The following is a 21172-nucleotide window of genomic DNA, read 5'->3' as shown; positions in this document are numbered from 1 at the left end:
CAGTGTGTTACCTGTGCATTAGAAATGCTTAATAACTCATTTTTATAATGATTTTTGAAAATTGATTTGATGATGATAATTAAGTTTTCTATAAAAAAATGTGTTTCGACCAAAAGTAATAACTATTTTAAGCTAAGCGTATAGATTTATTGTAGTCCCCTATTAGAATAGGATTGTACCCTAATTCTAAGCCTATCAACTTGGGGCTTAGAATTGGTGTCCATAAGGAAATTTTATACCTTAGCTAGGGGACAAGGGGTATGACAAGGGCTGGAGTTCTCCTAGGTTCATTTTTCCTAGCCTATGTATTAGTGTTAAGTCAAAAAATATTTATATTTTAAGAATTTCTAATTATTTTGATTAAATATAAATGTTAAAAAGTTATGTCATATGTTATATCAAAGAGCATGCATAAGGAATCCGCATCTATAGCATCAGATAATAGTCAGCTAAAGTCATGATCGGATACAACATTTAAGATATGACATTTAAAGCTTCATTTAATAATATTATGTCTGAGATCCATTTTGTAAAGATATTCTTCTAGGATTTTTCAAAACATATGAAGAATAAATGAAGCTCAAGATCTGAAAGTCACCATCTCCGTCAAAACACGTGCTCTGTTGTGTAGATCTGTTTTGACAAAATGGAAGTGGTCTTCTAATGAAGTGTTCTACATGAAAATTAATTAGAGTAGTTTTCTTGCATGAGAAAGGACGTGCATTTAATGCATTAAATGTTCCAATAACCAAAATTATCAGACGAAGGTTAAGTGAAGAAATTCACTCATTGTGAGACAACATTCATTTGAAGATGAAAACCAATATATAACAGAAGCTTTGAAGAAATGAGAGATATACCTTATGTGCATTCGTTCAATTTCTTTTTGTAAAAAGCTATTATAAATTCTTCTAAAGTTTAAAAAAACTCTCAAAACACTTTGATTATCTTGAGAGAATAGACTAAGCGTTGAGATTGTATATTTGTCCATAAGATACTCAAAGAGTCGGTCATTGTGCAAACACAAACAATAAATCTTTCATATTTGTATAGAGCCTATAATAGTTTGGTAGAACAAAGAATACTATGGTTCAAACTTAAGGTAGAACTTGATTTGTAAGAGACAAAAGTGATTGTGATAGAATACTTGTAACTTGAAAAAATTGGTGAAACTTGATAGTTTGTCGATGTAGTATAAATGGTAGAGACGAACCAATATAATTTCTTGTATATGATCTTTGTTTATCTCATACGTGTTTTAAGTGAACTAAGGTTTTAGAAATTACATTGGATAATTAACCCATGTTACATATTATGCTCTATATTAATCATGTTACAATTTACATATTTTAAACGTATTCCTAATAAATATTAGTCTATAATCCATTTATTAATTTAAGATAAAATTATGACATTAATTGAATATAAAAAAATCAAGTAAAATTTGTCACATTTTTTCGTAATTATTTATTCTTATTTTCATATTTAAAATAATCATATTGAATGAATATGTTACATAAATATTTCAATTTTATTATACATATTTACATATTTTAAATATGTTTTTAATAAATATTGTTTAATTATTCAATTTTATTAAATAAAAATAAAGATATTTAAGATAAAATTATGACATGATAAAAAAATAAATAAAAATTGTCATATTCTTTTATAGACGGCTATATCCATTTTACAATTAAATAAAAATACACAAATCGTATGATTATCCTGTACATAACACCGATAAAAAAAATTATTATTTAAAATTTGTTATAAATTATTATTAAAATTTATTAAATAAGAAGTAAAATCTATAAATTTTAACCCATAATAAAGATTGTCGTTTATTATGATATATCTTCTCTCCTTTCTTTCACTTCAATTCTATTCATGTCTCTTCCCTTTTTTGACGTAATTCACTTCATACTACTATATCGCTATTCAAAATCTCTAAGGATAAGATTGGATTAATTTCTACCTCCACCCACCGTTTTGGATCTATCTTTTTCACATAGATGACAAAACCCCAATAACTAATTTCTTCATAATGCCATTGACCACAGACAAAAACCCATTTCTTTCCTTCTTCTTGAACATCTAAAAATACGCCATCTTTTACAATAGTACGAAATGGGAAAGACAAAAATGAAACAAAGAAACCTTTCCCACCTCCGTATAACTTTGCCTTTATGTTTCACGGCTTTCCCATCCTCACTCCGTTCCGTCTTTTCTCTCTCCAACTCTCAACTCGCGTGACTTGGTGCAGTCCCCAAATCCTATTTCACATTTTCCACCCAACCAACCACAAAGCATCGAAGTTCACACTTCAATCATGACAAGCATAAACACCAATTTTTCACTACCCATGTTGGAGCTTATCATTTAAGACTCCATCATGGCCACAAAACCACACCCACATAATATCTCAGCAAACCCATTTCAATTAATAATTACTAAAAATTACCAAGAACATTCATTATGTCATGAGATATTTAAGAAGAGACAAAAAAAATAGAAATGAATAAAAGTGTATAAATATCTTTATGTTATTTGACATCTTAAAAGAGAAAGAGAAAATATATATATATATATATATATATATATATATATATAATAAATGATATGATCTTATAAAAAAAGGTACGGAGAAAATAAGATTATCGATTAAGATTAATAAGTATACATGATATATGAAATGAGAAGTGTTAATGAAATATTTAAAATTAATTACACCTCAAATTAACACCAAATGAAGAAAATGAAAATAATAAAAATAAATAAATTACAGCCTCGTCCTCGCGAGAAAGCAAGAACTTTTTGTTACAGCACCTGCACTACAATATTATAAAATTTAATATTCAAATGAAAGGCAATCTAAACCCAATCTAATCTAAATCTAATCTAAGAATCTTAAAGTAAACTCCAATTAAGCATGCGACGGAACCACTCATGATGCGTTTGATAACAAAGCCTCTTCATCATCAGGTTGGCTTGCATGAAGCTCCTTTATCCATTCAAACGTTCGGCGACGTGACGTAACCTTCTTTCCCTGCTTTTGCTGCTTGTGCTTCTTAAACTCGACCACTTTTTCTTTCGCGGCGTGCGTTGTACTTTCTGTCATGTTCGTGCTTTTAGCGGTACCACCACCACTATTACCATTACCACCTTTTATCATGACAATGTTGTTGGGTTGCACTGTTTCAAAGGAACAATCACAACCACTCAATAGACCACCGCCTTTGCCCACTAACTGTTTCAAAACATTATTGTAATTGCTGCTGCCCTTCTTGTTGTTCCTGTTACTTGTTTTGACACTTTTCGAACTGTTGTTGTTGTTGTTACTGTTACTATTACTACTATTACGACTGACGACGACGCAGTTTCGGTTTCGAACCTTGAGATCTTGTAACCCTATCTCGGGAGCAGGGACAACACCTAAACGGAAAATTCCCCATGCTGACGTGGATTTTCTACCTTGGTTGTGTGTTGGAGCTGATGCTCTTAATTGCGGTTTGGGACTTGGGTGCGTGTGAAATTGGTTTCGAATTTTGTGCTTACTTTTGGGAATTGTTGTGTTTGTGGTTGTGGAGCTAGTGCTAGTGCTAGTGGAAGAGTTTTGACTTCTGAGACTACTACTTCTACTACTATTACTACTACTACGATAATCGCTAGAATTGCGATCCAACGATTCTGACCTAACGAATTGCTTACCGTAATGTTGTTGAGATTGGGACACCGTGGCTAACAACCCGGCCTCGGAGCTGAACGAGACGCGCAACGGGAGGATTTGGCCCTTGAAGAAGACTTCATCCGCTGCACACATTTCGGGCTCTTTGTTAAAGGGAGCACGCCATAACCGGAAATTGAATTCTTCTTGCGATGTTTCGTTGGGGCGAGAGTGTTCTTGGTTTCCCGGTGGGTCCTCGAGGTTGATCGGAAGATCGCAGAGTGACAATGCTTCATCATCTTCTTCTTCTTCTTCTTGTTGCTCATTGTCTTTGTGATCTTCGTCTTCTTCGGAGTGGTGGTTCCATTTTGCTTGGAGGATGTTTGTGGCCATTAAGGAAGAAGGAACAGGTTTGGTTCGAAAGCTGTTATGTGTCGGGGGGGAAGGTGGGGAGGGTATGAATTAATGGGGTTAAGGTTTTTGATATGGTAATGGTATTTTGAACAGGGGAGGGAAGGTGTGGGAACACGGACACAGGACATTTGGAATATAAAAAGAAGTAAAGGAGGGTGGTGCCCAGCTCTAAAGTAAGAGCTTGTCCATGAACTAATATGTAATTGTTCTAATGTGATCACCAAATAAAGTCTTTGAATATGTAATTAAATATGAAGTATTCATAATCATAATATCTGACTCGACTCCAGTAAAATTATTTTCTTTCACATATTTATAGTATCTAGAAAAGAAAAAGTGAGAAATAAAATGGGGGTGGGGGTGGGGTAGCAATCTCTTAAGGACCCGAGGAAATAGTGTGTTAATTTACTTGATTGGGAGTGAAGAAAGGAAGTGTGACTTTTTGGGCATGCCATAAGTAGAAACAGGACCTCTCTACCATCGCTTTAGATGTTATTCTTCTGGAAATGAACTCAAGTGGGTTTGCCTTGCCAAATACTATTATTGTTTATGCCTAAGTGCGTGTAGGGACAATGGTATAATTTGAAATTGAATTATACGGGGAGGTGAAACATGATGCAAGTACATACGGTACTTATTTGTCTTGCAAAAATGAGGATACTGTTATTCTTAAAGGTTCGCCCCCATCTTTCGGACCTCACGGGTGCAAGGAAGAGCGAGTGAGAGAAAAAATTATTAATGAATTTAATAATAAATGGTGTAATGGCAAATGAAAAATAATTAAAAAAGACTGGGGGTTGAACTGTAGAAGTGAGATTGATGAAAAATAAGGTATACAATATCATAACTTACTCTTGTAATAAATTTTTACTACAACAGATATTTACTATTTTTTCCTTAATTTATCATTGCATTATTATCTATTTGATGGATCAGATTTTCAGATATAATGCCCAAGACCTCTAAAAAGACAACAATACTCTGTCTTAGTATGACAACAAAATACTTTACTCCAGGTCCAAGTATAATTTAGGTACATGTTTGGTTTTCAATTAAAATTTATGTCACGTGTTTCAATATAAATCTAATAGATAAAAATAAAAATACGAGTTCTAATCCTTTTATAAAAGTACTTTTGCCTCTAAAGTCATTTTTCACCTGATTTCCAAACACGCTCATCCAACTCATAAATGTATCTTAAGTACATTTCAAGATTACTTCAACCAAGGGCTACTTCCTAAGGGATAATAAGGCATTCCGGATCAGCATAACACATTACACGAGTCGAGTCATAAACCCAATTCGTAACAGTATTTTAATATGCAAGTATAGTTTAGTTGAAAAATTATAGGCCCTAATTAGATAACCTGCTTTACTTCAATAATCTAGACAGTGTAGTGTGTGCTTTTGTGTAAGTTTTTGCATGAATATTTGCATTTAACCTGTTCTGTAAAACATTGTTGCAATTTATCAAGTGTATTATTGTTCTGTTAGATCAATTGCAGAGTTATCAGATAAGTTTTTGTGCACACTTGAAGAATTGAAAGAAGTGGAAATGCATGGAAGCAGAATTGTTTGTCATCATATGCACGCTTGGATACTTTAGTGTTGGTGATGGATTTATGATTTAGTGAAGTTAAAATGCTTGATGAATTAAAGCAGAAGTAACAAAATTGTAAGAAGTTCCATTTTTTTTTCGATTGGTAGATTTTGAGTTTACTATCTTGATACAAAAGGTAATATTATATATTTAATTGATATTAGGAATTTGGATGTGATTGTTGTTTGAATGGGTGAAGCAGTGCAAATAGGAATGATTTTTTACATGAATTTATTCAGCTGAACTAAGTGTATTGTTGTTCATCACATTTTATATATGTTTTAATGTTGGATTAGGCTATTATTGTACAATTATGGTCTTGTTTCGAATTCGATGATTAATTTAGCTTATTATCATTTATCTGCTTGAAGTTGTAAAATTGATTATTTAATGTCCCTTCTTGCTCATGCGCAGATAATGTGTTGGAAAGGTTTGGAAATGCTGAAAATATTCAAAAAACATACTTTGAAGACACCTTTTCTTGATGACTTTATGCAGTATGAAAACCGTCAAAAGATCATGTAGGATGAGAAAGCTAAATTGTCAGTCAAGAGTTTTGGTAGTCCATTATTTGTACCAGATTGGAAGCTCCTCGAAACTTAAACTTTGATGTTGACTTACCAACATACAATTATGAAAAGAATTTTAAGCTCAAGAATACATGATTCTGATGGCTTAAAACAGATTTCAATTTCAAGTCCTGAGCAGATTGTTAGTAATTCTAATGTCACTGGCATCAGGTCTGTGGATGAGAATAACAACTATTCATAAAAAGGTTTGCTTTAATAAGGAAAGTTTATTTTTTGTAATATGATTTGAGCCATAAATTTTGATGAGAAGAACAACATTCATGATTCATACAAAGGCTTGCTTCAATAAGGAAAAAAAATTATTGGGAGATGTCCGTGCGAATGGTTAGACTATGTTAAACTGTGTTATTGTGTGAACTGAATAAGAGCATTATATATTATTTACTGTATTTTACAAACCCAACTAATTGAATTTTTGGGTAACTTATCTTTAAATGGAGAATAGGTAATGATTATAATTTCGAAGTAGTCACAGAAATTTTCAGGAGAGGTCAACATGGTGGAGGTTGATTTCTCTGCACATTCTCCCCAACCCTTGCATCATGACTATGATCACCTTAGAAATGCTAGTTTTGACTTTTGTTAATACTTTTCTTCTAGCAGCAGTGCTTGAGTAATAAAAGAGAAAATACGTAATATCAGACCTCAAGCACCTTAGAAAATATCTCTATGGATTGATGTCTGAAATGTTTAAGTTCTAGAGAATTGTCTCCAGGTTAAGGAAAGGAGCCTGTTTTTTTTTTCTTATCACTGAATTAGTATTTTTCCTCCTTCATTCATGTTTAACTTACTGAATGGCTTCTAGGTAACTGTCACTGATCTATTTGATTTTGATTTCTTCTAATCTCAGTAGAAATATAACAGATGTTCAATGATTGCTTTCTTTCTTTTAAAAGAGTTACTCTCTACAAAGAGAAAAAAAAAATCAGCTGGAAAATTCGCAATCTTTCTTATCATCTCCTATGAGATAATAGATAAACCTTCGTATGTAAATATAAATATAAATTCATTCCTTTTTCTTTTGACTTCAAAAAATCATTATCTCAAAGAATTGAAAGGAACGAAACAAAAATCATTGGGTATCACGTGAGAATGAAACGATCATATTCAGAAGGCCCAGCCCTTCCTGCAAATAGGCCCAATTTTACGTTGGCGGTTGAGTGGTTGACCCATTCAGCTGGATACGCGAACTCCAGAGACAAAATTATTAGCATTTTTTTCATCCTAAAACACTTGTATCCTTCCTTTCTTAGACAATTTTCTTCGAACTAAAACATACACGATTAACTCTTCCAATGAAAAAGAATTCTATAAACAATACTCAAATCCAAAATCTTACACACATATACCTAGTAATCTTACTTAAAAAGAATGAAAATAAAAAGAATTAAAATACAACCACAATTGTTTCTTAATGCACGGTATCCCCAATTTAATGGACCAAAAGCTAATCTGTTTGTTTAGTGGCTTCATATAATTCAAAAAACACTCATTTTCTCAAAGCTTCTTATTCATATCTCAAAAAATACTCGTTTTCTCAAAGTTTCTTGTTCTCTCAAAAAATACTCGTTTTCTCAAAATTTCTTGTTCATATCTCTCAGATGTCTGTTTCAAGAGAATTTTAAATATGATAAAATTCAATATGAGTTATTTTATTAAATAGATTATTCTCAATGAGATTTATTTGTTATTGTGATTTATGACAAATTTTACCTAATAAAAATTGAACATAAATTATGATTTGTTATTGTGTCATAATTTATGACAAATTTTATCTAATAAAAATCGAACATAAATTATTCTACTAAATAGATTGTTTGTGGCTGTTGTGTTCCTATTGAATTATGAATATGATAAAATTCAATGATGAGATTTGTTATTGTGATTTATGACAAATTTTACCTAATAAAAATTAATAAAAATTAAACATGAATTATTCATAAATTATTCTACTAAATAGATAGATTATTAGATTATTTGTGGCCGTTGTGTTTCAAGAGAATTTTGAATATAATAAAATCTAATGGATTATTTTATTAAATAAATTATTTTCAATTATGAGATTTACTCGTGCGATTTGTGACAAATTTTACATATCATAAAAATGGAACATGAACTATTCTATTAAATAAATTAATTCTCAATTACGTTGATTAAATAAATCGTTCTTGTGATTCGTTATCAATCATGTAATTAACGTTCTTGTGCATCTTTTCATGAAAGTGAAAATTAACCCAAAAAGAAAAAGAAAAAAAAACTACAAAACTACTTTCCCGATTTGCGAAGACGTAACATAACATAACAGCGGACCAAAAAATACAATAAAAGAAAAAGGGATCATTTCCATCCATGGTATATATCACAAAATACAAGAGAATCCTATCCTGAGATAATCTTACCAAAACATGACAACATCCAAAACGTGTTGTATAGAAAAAGTAGTACAATATGACAACATCCAAAACGTGTTGTATAGAAATTAAAAGTAGTACAATATGCTAAATGCAAACTTCAAACGTGTAAGTAATAATAATACAAATTACTGAGATGTTCACACATTTAAAAAACGCCACCCCAAATTAAGAAAACGATTTCTTATTAGCAAAGGAACGATCTATTCTAGGAAGTGTGAATAATTAAGGGACTCCTTTACTGTTAATGGCATCAGTGGCAGCGACTTGTGCATCAGATGAAACTGCAGCACCAGAGAGAGTGGGTGCTTCAGTGGCTCCAGCTCCACGACCTGTCTTTGGTTCTTGATGACCTTGTGTACCATAACCCTGACGCTTATAATCCTCCAAATCCTTGTATTTCACATAGGGACTATCCTCCATTGGAAGCCCTTCAGTGCTGCTTTCTTTAACTGATTCATCACTCTGTGCCTTTGTTTCCTTAGATGGTGCTTGTTGTTGTTGCTTCTCCATCTTTCTCTCCTCTTACTTTGTTTTTTTTTTTCTTTTCCATTTTGAACCATTCTTTATATAAGATCCTTCTTCTACTTCTATTTTTTCTAGTGCTGTGCCATTTGGCTGAGTGTAACACACGTGGGGATCCCCGAGAAATTTCAGGAAAACGTGGCGAGTTTTGGAGGAATTTCTCGTTTCTATCCACAAGATAATCAATGAACCAGCTGAATCTCCACATAGTTCTCAGCTCCACGTATTATTTTTTTGGAGTTTACCCTATGAATTATGATTACGTGTATGACAAAGATTTATAAGTAGCTTAAATATATTTTTATGTAATATAATACATTTTGCTTTTATTAAATTTTATACTTTTCTTTATTTTACATTTCATTACCTATTTTTTTTATTAGCCTTAATGTATCATATAACCATGATGATGTGATATACTTTGTTATCTTATCATATTAATGGATTCTAACAAATAATGACAAGCACTCAAATCAAACATAAAAATCTTAAATATGTATACTTTAAATTGCTAAAGTCAATTTATATAATTGACTAAATACAGATAATTTTCCTAATGAAAATATTGAAAGAAATGGCCATTCATATTAAATTACACACAGTTACGTGCTAGACTACAGATTATGGGATTGTTGGTCCACTAAACATCTAAAAGTGTTACCGACATAATTAACTCATTGATTAAATAAAGGTAATGGTCCTAATGGAGATATTGAAAGAAATGACCATTCATGTTAAATTCTCTAAAAAAAAAATTAATTTAGTATCAAAGGTATAAATTTCATAAAAAAACTAAAACATTATTAATAAAGTACGAAAAAAGATAAATGCTCAAAATCAACCATATAAAAAACATGATCAAAATTAGTACATGTAATTATGCAATGTAATCTTCATTACTTTTTGGTCCCTCCAAAAAAAAATTTCCAAGCTCTGCTGTCACTATCTCTTGTTAAATAACTTGTCACTCGTTTCTTAAATTATTGCAGTGTTTATTGTCTATATAAATTTACCACCAGAGGATTAAAGTAGCTTAGGTTCCTGGATAAATAGAACCTAGAAATTGAACAAAATCTATGAAGTGCCTTCTAATCAAAGATCAAACAGCTTGAGTTTCACAAAACTAAAATTTGTACATGAGAAATAATATCAAAATCTACAGAAATTGACAAGTGTACCAATTTGTTTTAAATAGTAAAAGACTTGAAAGTTTGAGTGTTAATCTACAGGGATTTTGGTTGTACTTAAGTAATGTAAACCCAATTTTAAGCAATTAGAAGAAGTAGAAGAAATAGACAATTGTAAGTGTGAAATTTGGAGTAAGGCAAAGAAGAAAAAAATAACAAGAAAATAAACAATAATTGAAATGTAACAAGATAAATTTAGAATGTAATAATGTTGGAACCTAACTTGCCAAAACTACTTGTAATGCACTTCTAATGATTTTCTCTATCCAATGAAATATTTGTTTCCACCCACATCTACTAAGATACTCTATCTTTGGTTTCCTGCACGAAGAGCTTAGTTTATTTGTCTTTTCCCCCCCAAATTTCTTTGCGAAGATAAAAAATAACAAACCACATTAAGAGATGTAAAAATTAGGCAAAACAAATATCAATCTTTTTCTAGCAATGAATTTATTTAGATACCATTTCTCAGTTTTTTAGAAAATAAGCATTTTTCAATGCATTACCCTCTAAACATGATAGAGGGTTTAGCCTTTTTCAATGTATTACCTTCTTCCATAATAAACAAAAAAACACATAGAAGAATAATAGAAACAAAATTGCATTAAATAGATAATAGACAAAGTTACATTACAAGAGTTTGGTTGCTCCCAACAATAAGGGTTTAGCCTCTCATAGTCATGAGAGGCTTTATACTTCAAGGGCTAATGTGGATGGAAGAAGGTGCTAAATGACTAGAAGAAAGAAAAGGGGAATGGCTAAGAAGGAGAGTTTTTCCTTAGGAATAGACTCAGACTTTAGATTTCTTCACTAGAGCTCTAAGACTTTGTGTGTTTTGTACTTCTATTTCTTATTCTTTTTGTAGGCCTAAGGTAGCTTGCTTTTCACGCTAACTTTGCGCTTAGCGCAGGTTTTCGCACTATGCGCGTCTTTGGATTTCCTCGTGGGCCTTCTTCGCACTAAGTCTGGATTGCGCGCTTAGCAAGACTACGCGCTAAGCTTGAATTTGCCCTCTAAGCGAGAGTGTGCGCTAAGCCTGGATTATACGCTGGGTGAGCTGTCCAATTCTTCCAACTTTTCTTCATGGATTTTTCTTCCAGTTTTTGCATCAATTTTCTTCTAAAGCACTTGAAATTTTCTTCTTTTGACTTTTGCTAATAAAAAATTGTAAAGATGTTAATTTCTTTGTTATTTCATTAAAAACAATAGTAAAGTGAAGAAATTGCAATCATTGTTGGCCAAAATTGATTGTCAAATTAACTCAGATTTCACAGTTATCAACTCCCCCAAATTAAAACATTTGTTTGTCCTCAAGCAAAAGACAAGTTTTGAGTGTACCAATACATGAGATAACTGCGAATCCTTTCAAACATTTCAATGACTGATCCTGAGTTTGCATTTGTCTTGCTCTTGTGATAGAAGTATAAAGGAATGCACATGAAGATGAAAAATGTTAGAAAATAAAACTTCATCAAGGCAGAATAACAACACTTCATTCCTCACAAGGTTAGTGTTTCTCTCAACGTACGAGTGAATTGGCTAAAAATGTTTCTAAGTTTAACAACTGAACTAATGTTCCCAATTGTGCACTTCTTCTTAGTTAATGCAATAATACATACATATTGTGGATCACTAAGAGCTTTTAGGCTTGTAACGTGGCTGAGCTAACAAAGAACTCATGATTTTTCTTTGGAAACAAAATTAGGTTTTAAGAGAGCACCTACCTGATAACCTATGACTTTATATTTCACAGCTCCCAACTTTCCTGCCTTTTATTTCTAACAGCACACAAAATTTATTTGGCACTTTGGTTGCTATCAACTCTTTATTTGAACATAAGTTTTTTTTTAGTATTGTAGCAACTTATCACACTTTACATTTGAGTGTGTACTGTTAGTGATGTTCTTGAAACACAATTTTTCACCCAAACCAAAAATCCAACTCCCCCAAATTAAGGGTAAATTTGTCTTGGCTCGTGCTCTCCTACAACTTAAGATAAGGTGGTCATTAATTTCATTCGGCTCAAGTTTCAAAAACAATTTATTAGACTAGGCTCAACGGGGTGCAAGGGATTCATTTTAGTAACAGGTTGGCTATTTGGCTCAATGGCTAAGAAAATCAAACAAGGCCTTAATTATTTCCACCTTATGTATGTATTCAAACAATCTCAGAATCATGCAAAATCAGGAAATTAAGGACAATCGTTCTCTCACAATTATAAGGTCACACATCTCATTGGATATTTATGAAGTGCTTGGCTTACCATACCATGATTTTCGTTCAGATGTGCTAACCTATTTACTTTTGTGCTTTCGATTCATACTTCACCACTCACAATGATGCCTGCTCACAAGAATCAGAATTTTTGCAATCATTTCATCAGTACATCTCATGCATCAATTCATCCAAAACAAGTCACAACCAATTACTGATTTCCTATGTATATATCATGCAATTTTTATTCAATGACTGAAATTAAACTACTGGAATTAATGGTTGAAATTAAATTAAAGAAAACTAAAGAAAAATGAAAAATAAAGAAAAGAAAAGAAAATCCTAGTCAAAATGGGCCTCAATCCTGTGCGGGCGTTGGATCCCAAGCTCTATGGGCATCACTGATGTCTGCAACATAGTCATCATCAGCTTTGACATTTGTGGCATCATCATTAACAACACCAAAGGTGTCACCCCCCACCCCCCCTAACAGAAAGAAGTTGGACTCCTGGCCAAGCAACCTGGGCTAGGAATGCCTCTGGTGTCATCACCGGTTGTTGGAGGGAGAGATGGTGGAAGCTCTACATCAGTAGGTACTAGTTGTGGTGGAGGCTATGCAGCATAGGGAGGATCTGCTTCGGTTGAGAAAAAGGCAGAAAAGTTTGGTCGGTAGGTGGAGAAGAGACGTCTGGAGGAGGGACCGCTGGTGGAATGTCTAGAGTGGCTAGGGTCCTGGCCTGTTTTGGAGCCAGAAAGACACTAGAAGAGTCTACAGGATTCACAATTGGCTTGGATTCATCTTCTTCTAGAAACACAGAATTTAGGTGCCACCCAACAAGATTAGCCTTTTGCTCAATTTCCTCCACCTTAAAACAAATCTTGTTATTACTAGGATGCTTAATCGCCTCAAACAAGTTGAAGGTGGATTTCTGTTCCTCCACACTCATCTCCAAGTTGTCATTCCCCAATTCCACAACACATTTTGCAGTCAGCATGAATGGCCGACCCATAATCAAGGGGATCTTAGCATCTTCTTCAATGTCCATGATTACAAAGTCCACCGGAAAAGTGAGTTGGTGGACTTTGACTAGGACGTCTTCAACTAACCCAAACGGTTTTGTGATGGAACGATCTACTAGCTGGAGTGTCATCCTCGTAAGAGCTATCTTCAGATTTCTGATTCTTTGGCACATGGACAAGGGCATCAAGTTGATGCTTGCTCCTAAGTCAATGAGAGTCTTCCCTACAACACATCCCCAATGGAGCATGAGATGGTTACGTTTCCTGGATCTTTGAACTTGCGTGGTAGCTTCCTCTAGATCACTACATTGCAATTGCCCTCTATCACTATGCTCTCATTGTTGATATATTTCCCTTTCTTTGTGAGGAAATCCTTCAGAAATTTGGTATATAAAGGCATCTGTTGTAAAGCCTCTCTAAAGGAAATGGTGATCTCTAGCTTATTGAAGATGTCAAGAAAACGAGCAAAGTATCGTTCCTTGTCATTCTTGGATGGCACCAAGGGATATGGAACATTCTTCACTAGGAATGAGGGTATCTCCTTTCTAGCCTCCCGAGCTAACTGTTCTTGGTCTTGGTCTTAGTGGTTGAGACCTCATCACCACTCTCCTTACTCTTATTTTTTTTCTTTTTCTCCCTCTTCTCTCTTTTTCTTTTCTCTTTCCTCATCACTCACATCCTCCTCAATTCTCTTTTCCTTCTCAGCACTTTTCCTTCTAGTGAAAATTACCTTGCACTCCTCCTTGGGATTCTTCTCAATATTGGCCACAAAGGTTCCAATGGGTCTTTCAGCCATTTGCTTAGCTAATTGGCCTATCAGCATCTCCAAATTCTTGATTGCTAACTCAGTGCTCTTTTTGTGTGACAAGGTGGCTTGCATGAACTGCGCCGACATTTCTTCCAGCTTGGTGGTTTTCTCATATAGGTTGGACTCTGGGTTGGGAGGCCGATGGAATAAACCTCCTTGGTTGACGTTATTCCCTAGATGGGATCTCCAACCTTGGCCCTGAGAGAAATTTCCTCCCTGATGGAATCCTAGTGATTCTTCTTGATGGAATCCTTGATGATTCTAATTGTCCATGTAGTTGACTTTGTTAGATGCATCGTCTTGGACCATGCATGAGCCTGACTCACGAGCACCACCATAGATGTTGCATCCCTCAATGTGCATGACTGAATATGGAGGAGGTTGCACTGCATGCAACTATTGAGGAAGATTACTCAGAGTTGTTGTAAGGGTCTCTAAGGTCTTAGTCATGAGCTTGTTTTGAGCCAACATAGTATCTTGAGAAGTGAGCTCAAGAAGACTCTTCTTTGTGGGTGTGTAGGCTCGATCACAAAGGATGGCATGATCACTGACTGCCATATTCTCTATCAGCTCCATGGCTTCTTCTGGAGTCTTTAGTTTAATCTTCCCACCAGCGGAGGCATCAAGGAGCTGCTTGGAATGTGGCCGCAAGCCATCAATGAAGATGTTGAGCTGGACTAACTCGCTAACCCCATGCGTCTGAGTCTTCCAGAGTAACCCATGGAAGCGATCAAGTGCTTTACTCAGCGATTCATCAGGGAGTTGGTGGAATGATGAGATTTTCACCTTTCCCTCTGAAAAGTATTTCTTCATGAACTTTTCCACCACCTCTTCCCATGTCTGCAGGCTATTCCCCTTGAACGAGTGAAGCCATCTTTTTACTTCACTAGCCAAGGAGAAAGAGAATAGGTTGAAGCAGATGGCGTCTTCTAGCACTCCTGCTATATTCACTGTCTTGCAGATCTCGATGTATGTGGCAAGGTGTGCGTACAGATCTTCACTCAACAAGCCATGTAATAGATTCCCTTGGATCAACTGGATAAGGGAGTGTGGATATATGATGTTGGCCACTTGAACGTTCGGTCTGGCTATGCTAGTGAAGTATTGAGGTGTAGCAAAGCTAGAGTAGTCATCTAGCATCATCCTCAATGGACGGTCTTCTTCCTTGATGCGTTCTTTAGAGAAAGGATGTGGACTGGTCACATGAGAGGGAGATGATAATTTGAATGATGAAGGTCCTCTCTCTCCTTGATTACTCTGCACCTCTTGTTACTTTCTCCTTTTTCTTGCAACGTTGTTCCTTCTGTAGGTTGGTTCAATTTCTAGATCCAAAGGAACAAGATTATTTCCTCGCATACACAAAAGAAACAACTATCATGCAAGTTATCACAGAATAAAAATTAAAACAAATTAAATTTATTTTTTAAAAAAAAAACAAATAAATATAAGAGTAAATAAAGAAAAATTTATATATATATATATATATATTTGAAGATTTAAATTAAAAATAAAAATAAAAAGTTAAAAGATAAAAATTGATTGCTTTAAAAGTGGAGTATGCAAAAAATCAAGTACAAAGGACAAAGTCCCCAACAATGGTGCCAAAAACTTGTTAACTTATTGACAAGTGTTTCAATTCATTTTAAGTAGTAAAAGACTCAAAAGTCCAAGTGTCGAATCCACATGAGTTTTGGTTATACTTAAGTGATGCAAACTCAATTATTAAGCAATTAGAAGAAGTAAAAGAAATAGGGTATTGTAAGTGTGAAATTTGGAGTAAGGCAAAGAAGAAAAAGATTACAAGAAAATAAACAATAATTGAAATGTAACAAGATAAATTCAGAATGTGATAATGTTGGGACCTAACATGCTAAAACTACTTGTAATGTAATGTTAATGATTTTCTCTATCTAATGAAATACATGTTTTCACCCACATCTATTAAGATACTCTATCTTTGGTTTCCCGCACGAAGAGCCTAATTTATTTGTCATTTTCCTCCAAATTTCTTTGCAGAGATAAAAAATAACAAACCGTATTAAGATAAGAGATGCAAAAATTAGGCAAAACAAATATCAATTTATTTCTAGCAATGAATTTATTTAGATACCCTTCCTCAATTTTTAGAAAATAACCATTTTTCAATGCATTACCCTCTAAATATTATATGAATGGTCAGGTCATAATATACAGAAAAAACACATAGAAGAATAATAAAAACAGAATTACATTATAGGAGTTTGGCATGTCAGACTCCTAACAATAAGGGTTTAGCCTCTCATAGTCATGAAAGGTTTTACACTTCAGGGGCTAATGTGAATGGAAGAAGGTGTTGGATGACTAGAAGAAAGAAAGAGGGAATGGATAAGAAGGAGGATTTTCCCTAAGGAATAGACTCGGGCTTTAGATTTCTTTCCTATAGAGCTCTGAGACTCGGTGTGTCTTTTCCTTCTGCTTCTTACTCCTTTTATAGGCCTAAGGTAACTTACTTTTCATGCTGACTTCGCGCTTAGCGTAGGTTTTCGCACTAAGCTTGCCTTCGAGATTCCTCATGGGCCTTTTTGGCGCTAAGCATGAATTGTATGCTGAGCGAAATTGCATGCTAAGTCTGAAATTGCCCGCTAAGCGAGAGTGCGCGCTAAGATTGGATTGCGCGTTGAACGAACTGTCCAATTCTTCCAACTTTTCTTTAAGATTTTTTCTTCCAGATTTTACATTAATTTTCCTGTAAAACACTTGAAATTTTCATCTTTTAACTTCTACTAATAAAAAATTACAAAGATATTAATTTTTTCGTTACTTCATTAAAAACAATAGTAAAATGAAGAAATTGTAATCATTATTAACCAAAATTGACTATCAAATTAACTTAAATTTTGCAGTTATCATTTATCATACAATAGGTTAAAAAAATAAAAACATCAACGAAGGGTTAAAAAAACATCTAAGCATAGGTTTGGGTGGCCGAAGAAGGCCTTGGCCCAATATATTTCACAGTAGTTCATCAAAGAAGGCCTTGGCCCAATACACGATAAATTTGATTCATTTCCTAAACTTGTTTTACAAGCATAAAATATATATTTCTACATTCGATTTCAGTACTTGCAGCACTGTCTTCACTCTTCAATTCGCCAAAACCATCAACGTCACTTTTTTTTTAGTCGACACAACGCAATTGCAACCGTTTATTGAGATATAATAAAGTTCGTTAATGAAACAAGCATCAGCTACTTTGAAAATACTATTAATGTATATAGATCTATTGCGTACAAGAACGGTTACAACTACTAGCTGCGAAGCAAGCAAACATTAAATTAAAATGGAAAGTTTGAATTCACTTTAAAGTAGGTAATCCAATCAAAATAGTTGAACAGAACTTTAATGTCAAGATGGTCGGTCTAAGAAAAATAATATTCATCAATGATTAGAACGCTGTACACTGGGAAGAAGAAACACATGAGCCCAACCATTTAAAATTTCTTTCCCCTTTGCAACATTTCTCCCAGGGAACAAACAGACCAACACCAACCAAGCATAAGGCCCCAGCTATCATCAATTTCCAGCTGGATAAATAAATAAACCCAACATTTTTGTTTGCAACAAAAGTTAAATTTATTAATAGTAGTAATAATAGTAACATATTAAATACTATAATCACTAGCCAATCAAGACACACCCCTCTTCGAGTGAGTGATGAACCTTGCAATTTGCATCAACCTTTTTCAAGTTTCAACCCCAATTAACCGAAATTGGGGATCCAACCAGGTGCTTCCCATCGGACCATTCTACCCTTCCAAAAGCGTTTTCTGTATGCTGTGGCGAACCCGATGACGAAAACGTGACGGTGAACGTTTTCTTCTCGTTCTCCTTGAAACTCAACACTTGCGGTTCTACCGAGATTTTAACGGACGCAGTGTCTGACGTCACGGAAGCTTTGTAAGTTCCCGCGGGCCCCACGTTAGTGAGAGTCCTCGTGTGCTTAACCACGCTCCCTGATGATTCAAACAACACCGCAAACGAAGGGTAGTTGAGGTCGGTCACACTGTACTGCTTGCCCGCGTCGCACTGGAATTTTCTCTTGGCTAAAGTGCTGATTTCCGCAGCTGAGTAGTTTAACGCGCAGAGAAAACCTAAGTAATCATCCACCGTTAGATCGTAGACCAGTCCTGGATTGAGGGCAGCGACTGGGTCCACGTGTCCCGAACCGTGATCGAACGGCGTGGATGGTTTTCCCGTTGCGCTGTCTTGCAACTTCTCACCAGTTTTGTAAACTGTGTAAGCCGTTGTCATCAGAGCCGATCTCACCGCGGCTGGGCTCCAATCAGGGTGAGCCGATTTGATCAGCGCGGCTAAGCCGCTCACGTGAGGGCACGACATGGAGGTGCCAGAGATGATGTTGAAATCCACGCGCCTGTTATCAACGGGCAACCCGGTGGGCCCCACGGCTTTAGACCACCCCGCTAGGATGTTGACACCTGGCGCGATGAGATCTGGCTTCAGGATCTGTGGCGTGATCGAGTTGGGACCTCTTGAGCTAAACGCAGCAACCACCGGCGATGGCTGAATCCCCACCTTGGTTCCCTCAAAAAAAATCTTCACCGTCGGTTTCGCATCGGAAACCAAATACTTCTTAATAGCGTCACCGGCTTTCTGCCCAACTGCGGTGGCCGGTAATAAATGAGCATCCGCCACTAGCTCCTCGCCGTTAGCGGCGGTGTTGGACAGCACCATCCCCAACGCTCCGGCGGATTTCACCACCGAGCCTTTCTGAACCCTAGCGGTCAACCCACGGTCACACAACACGATCTTCCCAGCAACTTTCTCAGGAGACAACGTTCCCGTGATACACAAGTTCCCATTCATAGCACCATTACTCACATTCCCTGCATAAACCAAAGGCAAAGAAGAATCCGGCAAAGCGTTACCGCGGTAAAGCGAAACGCCGGAGAAGTTGAGTCCATTTCCGAGCGCCACGTATGCGGGGAAGTCACGATCCAGTGTACCAGCGCCTACGGTAGTGATCCATGGAGCCACATTGGAGAGACTGTAGGGACCCGGACCCGAGTTCCCAGCGGAGCATGAAACCAAAATCCCTTTCTCCATCGCTGAAAAAGCTCCAATAGCGACACTGTCTCTGTAATAATCAGAAATGCCACCACCGAGAGATAAAGAAAGAACATTCACGTTGTCCAATATTGCCCTTTCAATTGCGGCAAGAATGTCAGAGCTGAAACACCCTCCTTTCCAGCATACCTTGTATGCAGCAACTCTAGCGCGCGTGGCCATCCCACGCGCTGTTCCGGAGGCGTAACCGAGGAGGCTCGCGCCGGAAACAACTGATCCAGCGGCGGTGCTGGACGTGTGGGTGCCGTGGCCGTCGTCGTCGCGCGCGGATCTGGACTCCTCGGTTTCGTTAATTGGACCAAGCATGGCTTCTACACCTTTAGCAAAGAATCTTGCTCCGATCAACTTTCTGTTGCAGTTCGACGCGGTGAAATTCGTTCCCGTCTCGCACGCGCCTTTCCACGTGCTCGGAACGGGTCCGAGTCCGGTGTCGTCGAAGCTCTTGCTCTCCGGCCAGACGCCGGTGTCGAGGACTCCGACGATGACGTCACTTCCCGAACTCGACTCGGGGAACAAGTCGGCGCTCTTGTCAAGTCCGAGAAACAAAGGCGTTCGCGTCGTGAAAAGCTCGTACCTCGTCTCCGGCAAAACAGCCAGAATCCCCGTTTGGCGCTGGAGCAAACGCGCTTCCTCAGCGGTTAATCTCGTCGCGTAGCCGTGGATGGCGTTGTCGTAGGTGTAAATCATCTCCGCCGAGTCAGACACGGTCTTCAGTGACGACTCATACCACACAGCGTGGTGCTCGAAGCTCTCGGGCATCTCCGATTTCGCCACGTGTACAATGTAAGTACTCTTGTGAGTCTGAGTCTGTTCTGCTGCTGCCTCATAGAGACCCAGAAATAGAACAACCGAGAGAAATGCAAGGAAGGGTTTACGAAACGGACCCATGGAAAGAGAGTGTGTGTGTGTGTGAGTGAGTAGAATGGGAAATGAAATTATATGATGCTGGCTTTAACAAGTGATGCTTTTAATGTCAGCTTATACAAAGGGTGTGAAATAGAGTAACGAAGCGGTGGGTGGTTGTCTGCTTCTAAAAAATAATTGCATTGAGACAAAAATAAAAGAGAGTGGGGGTAGTAGTGGGAGTGTAAGAGTCAGGATAGAAACATTTTTCATTTCCTTCGCATGTGCGTTTACGTTTACGACCGTTTTCTTTCAACCCATCGAGTGTGCTACGCTGCTACTTTATTTTATCATTATTTCTTCTATCTTAGAGTATAAATTAGGAGTATTTTGTAACCGCCTCTCCTCTTAAACTAACTATTGAGTTGCTTTTTTATTAAAGATAAAATTATGATAGTCTATTAAACATTAAGAATATCTTTAATAAGAAATCTTATAAAAAAAATCTTAATTTTAATATTTAATCTTGTTAAAATTGGAGTAGGATATTGAATTTTTACTTAAAGATTTAGTATTTATTTCAAAATAATTGATTTTTTCATAAAATTAATTTGTATTTATTTCTTGTATACAAAAAAAAATATTTAAGATATTAAAATGAGATTTATTATTAAAATAAAAAATAAAAGAAATTATGAGAGTGATATAATATTACATAAAAGATGATTAAGATATCAGATATTCGAATTTGAGGTTAAATTAACCTTTT

The 21172-nt window shown here is 35.8% G+C and overlaps 4 protein-coding genes across 4 annotated transcripts; all 4 read right to left on the bottom strand.

Moving 5' to 3' along the window:
- Window positions 1-2947: 2947 nt before the first annotated feature.
- LOC114391479 (probable membrane-associated kinase regulator 1) lies at window positions 2948-4060 on the bottom strand. The gene has a single exon (XM_028352488.1). The coding sequence runs from the start codon at window positions 4058-4060 to the stop codon at window positions 2948-2950; it is 1113 nt and encodes a 370-aa protein (XP_028208289.1).
- Window positions 4061-8588: 4528 nt separating this feature from the next.
- LOC114392797 lies at window positions 8589-9237 on the bottom strand. Its single transcript, XM_028354021.1, has one exon. The coding sequence runs from the start codon at window positions 9193-9195 to the stop codon at window positions 8908-8910; it is 288 nt and encodes a 95-aa protein (XP_028209822.1). The 5' UTR covers window positions 9196-9237; the 3' UTR covers window positions 8589-8907.
- A 3967-nt stretch (window positions 9238-13204) lies between these two features.
- On the bottom strand, window positions 13205-14523 carry LOC114391478. The gene is made up of 3 exons (XM_028352487.1): window positions 14305-14523; window positions 13947-14190; window positions 13205-13851 (listed from the first exon to the last, which is right to left on the bottom strand). The coding sequence occupies exons 1-3, from the start codon at window positions 14521-14523 to the stop codon at window positions 13205-13207; spliced, it is 1110 nt and encodes a 369-aa protein (XP_028208288.1).
- Window positions 14524-17813: 3290 nt separating this feature from the next.
- Window positions 17814-20712, bottom strand: LOC114394108 (subtilisin-like protease SBT1.7). The gene has a single exon (XM_028355681.1). It carries the CDS (start codon window positions 20446-20448, stop codon window positions 18166-18168), a length of 2283 nt encoding a protein of 760 aa, XP_028211482.1. The 5' UTR covers window positions 20449-20712; the 3' UTR covers window positions 17814-18165.
- Between the last annotated feature and the right edge of the window lie 460 nt (window positions 20713-21172).

This window comes from Glycine soja, chromosome 17, assembly GCF_004193775.1.
Source record: "Glycine soja cultivar W05 chromosome 17, ASM419377v2, whole genome shotgun sequence".
Lineage (NCBI taxonomy): Eukaryota > Viridiplantae > Streptophyta > Magnoliopsida > Fabales > Fabaceae > Glycine > Glycine soja.
The sequence above is the reverse complement of the archived record's forward strand: the minus strand, read 5'-3'. Positions and strand labels throughout refer to the sequence as shown.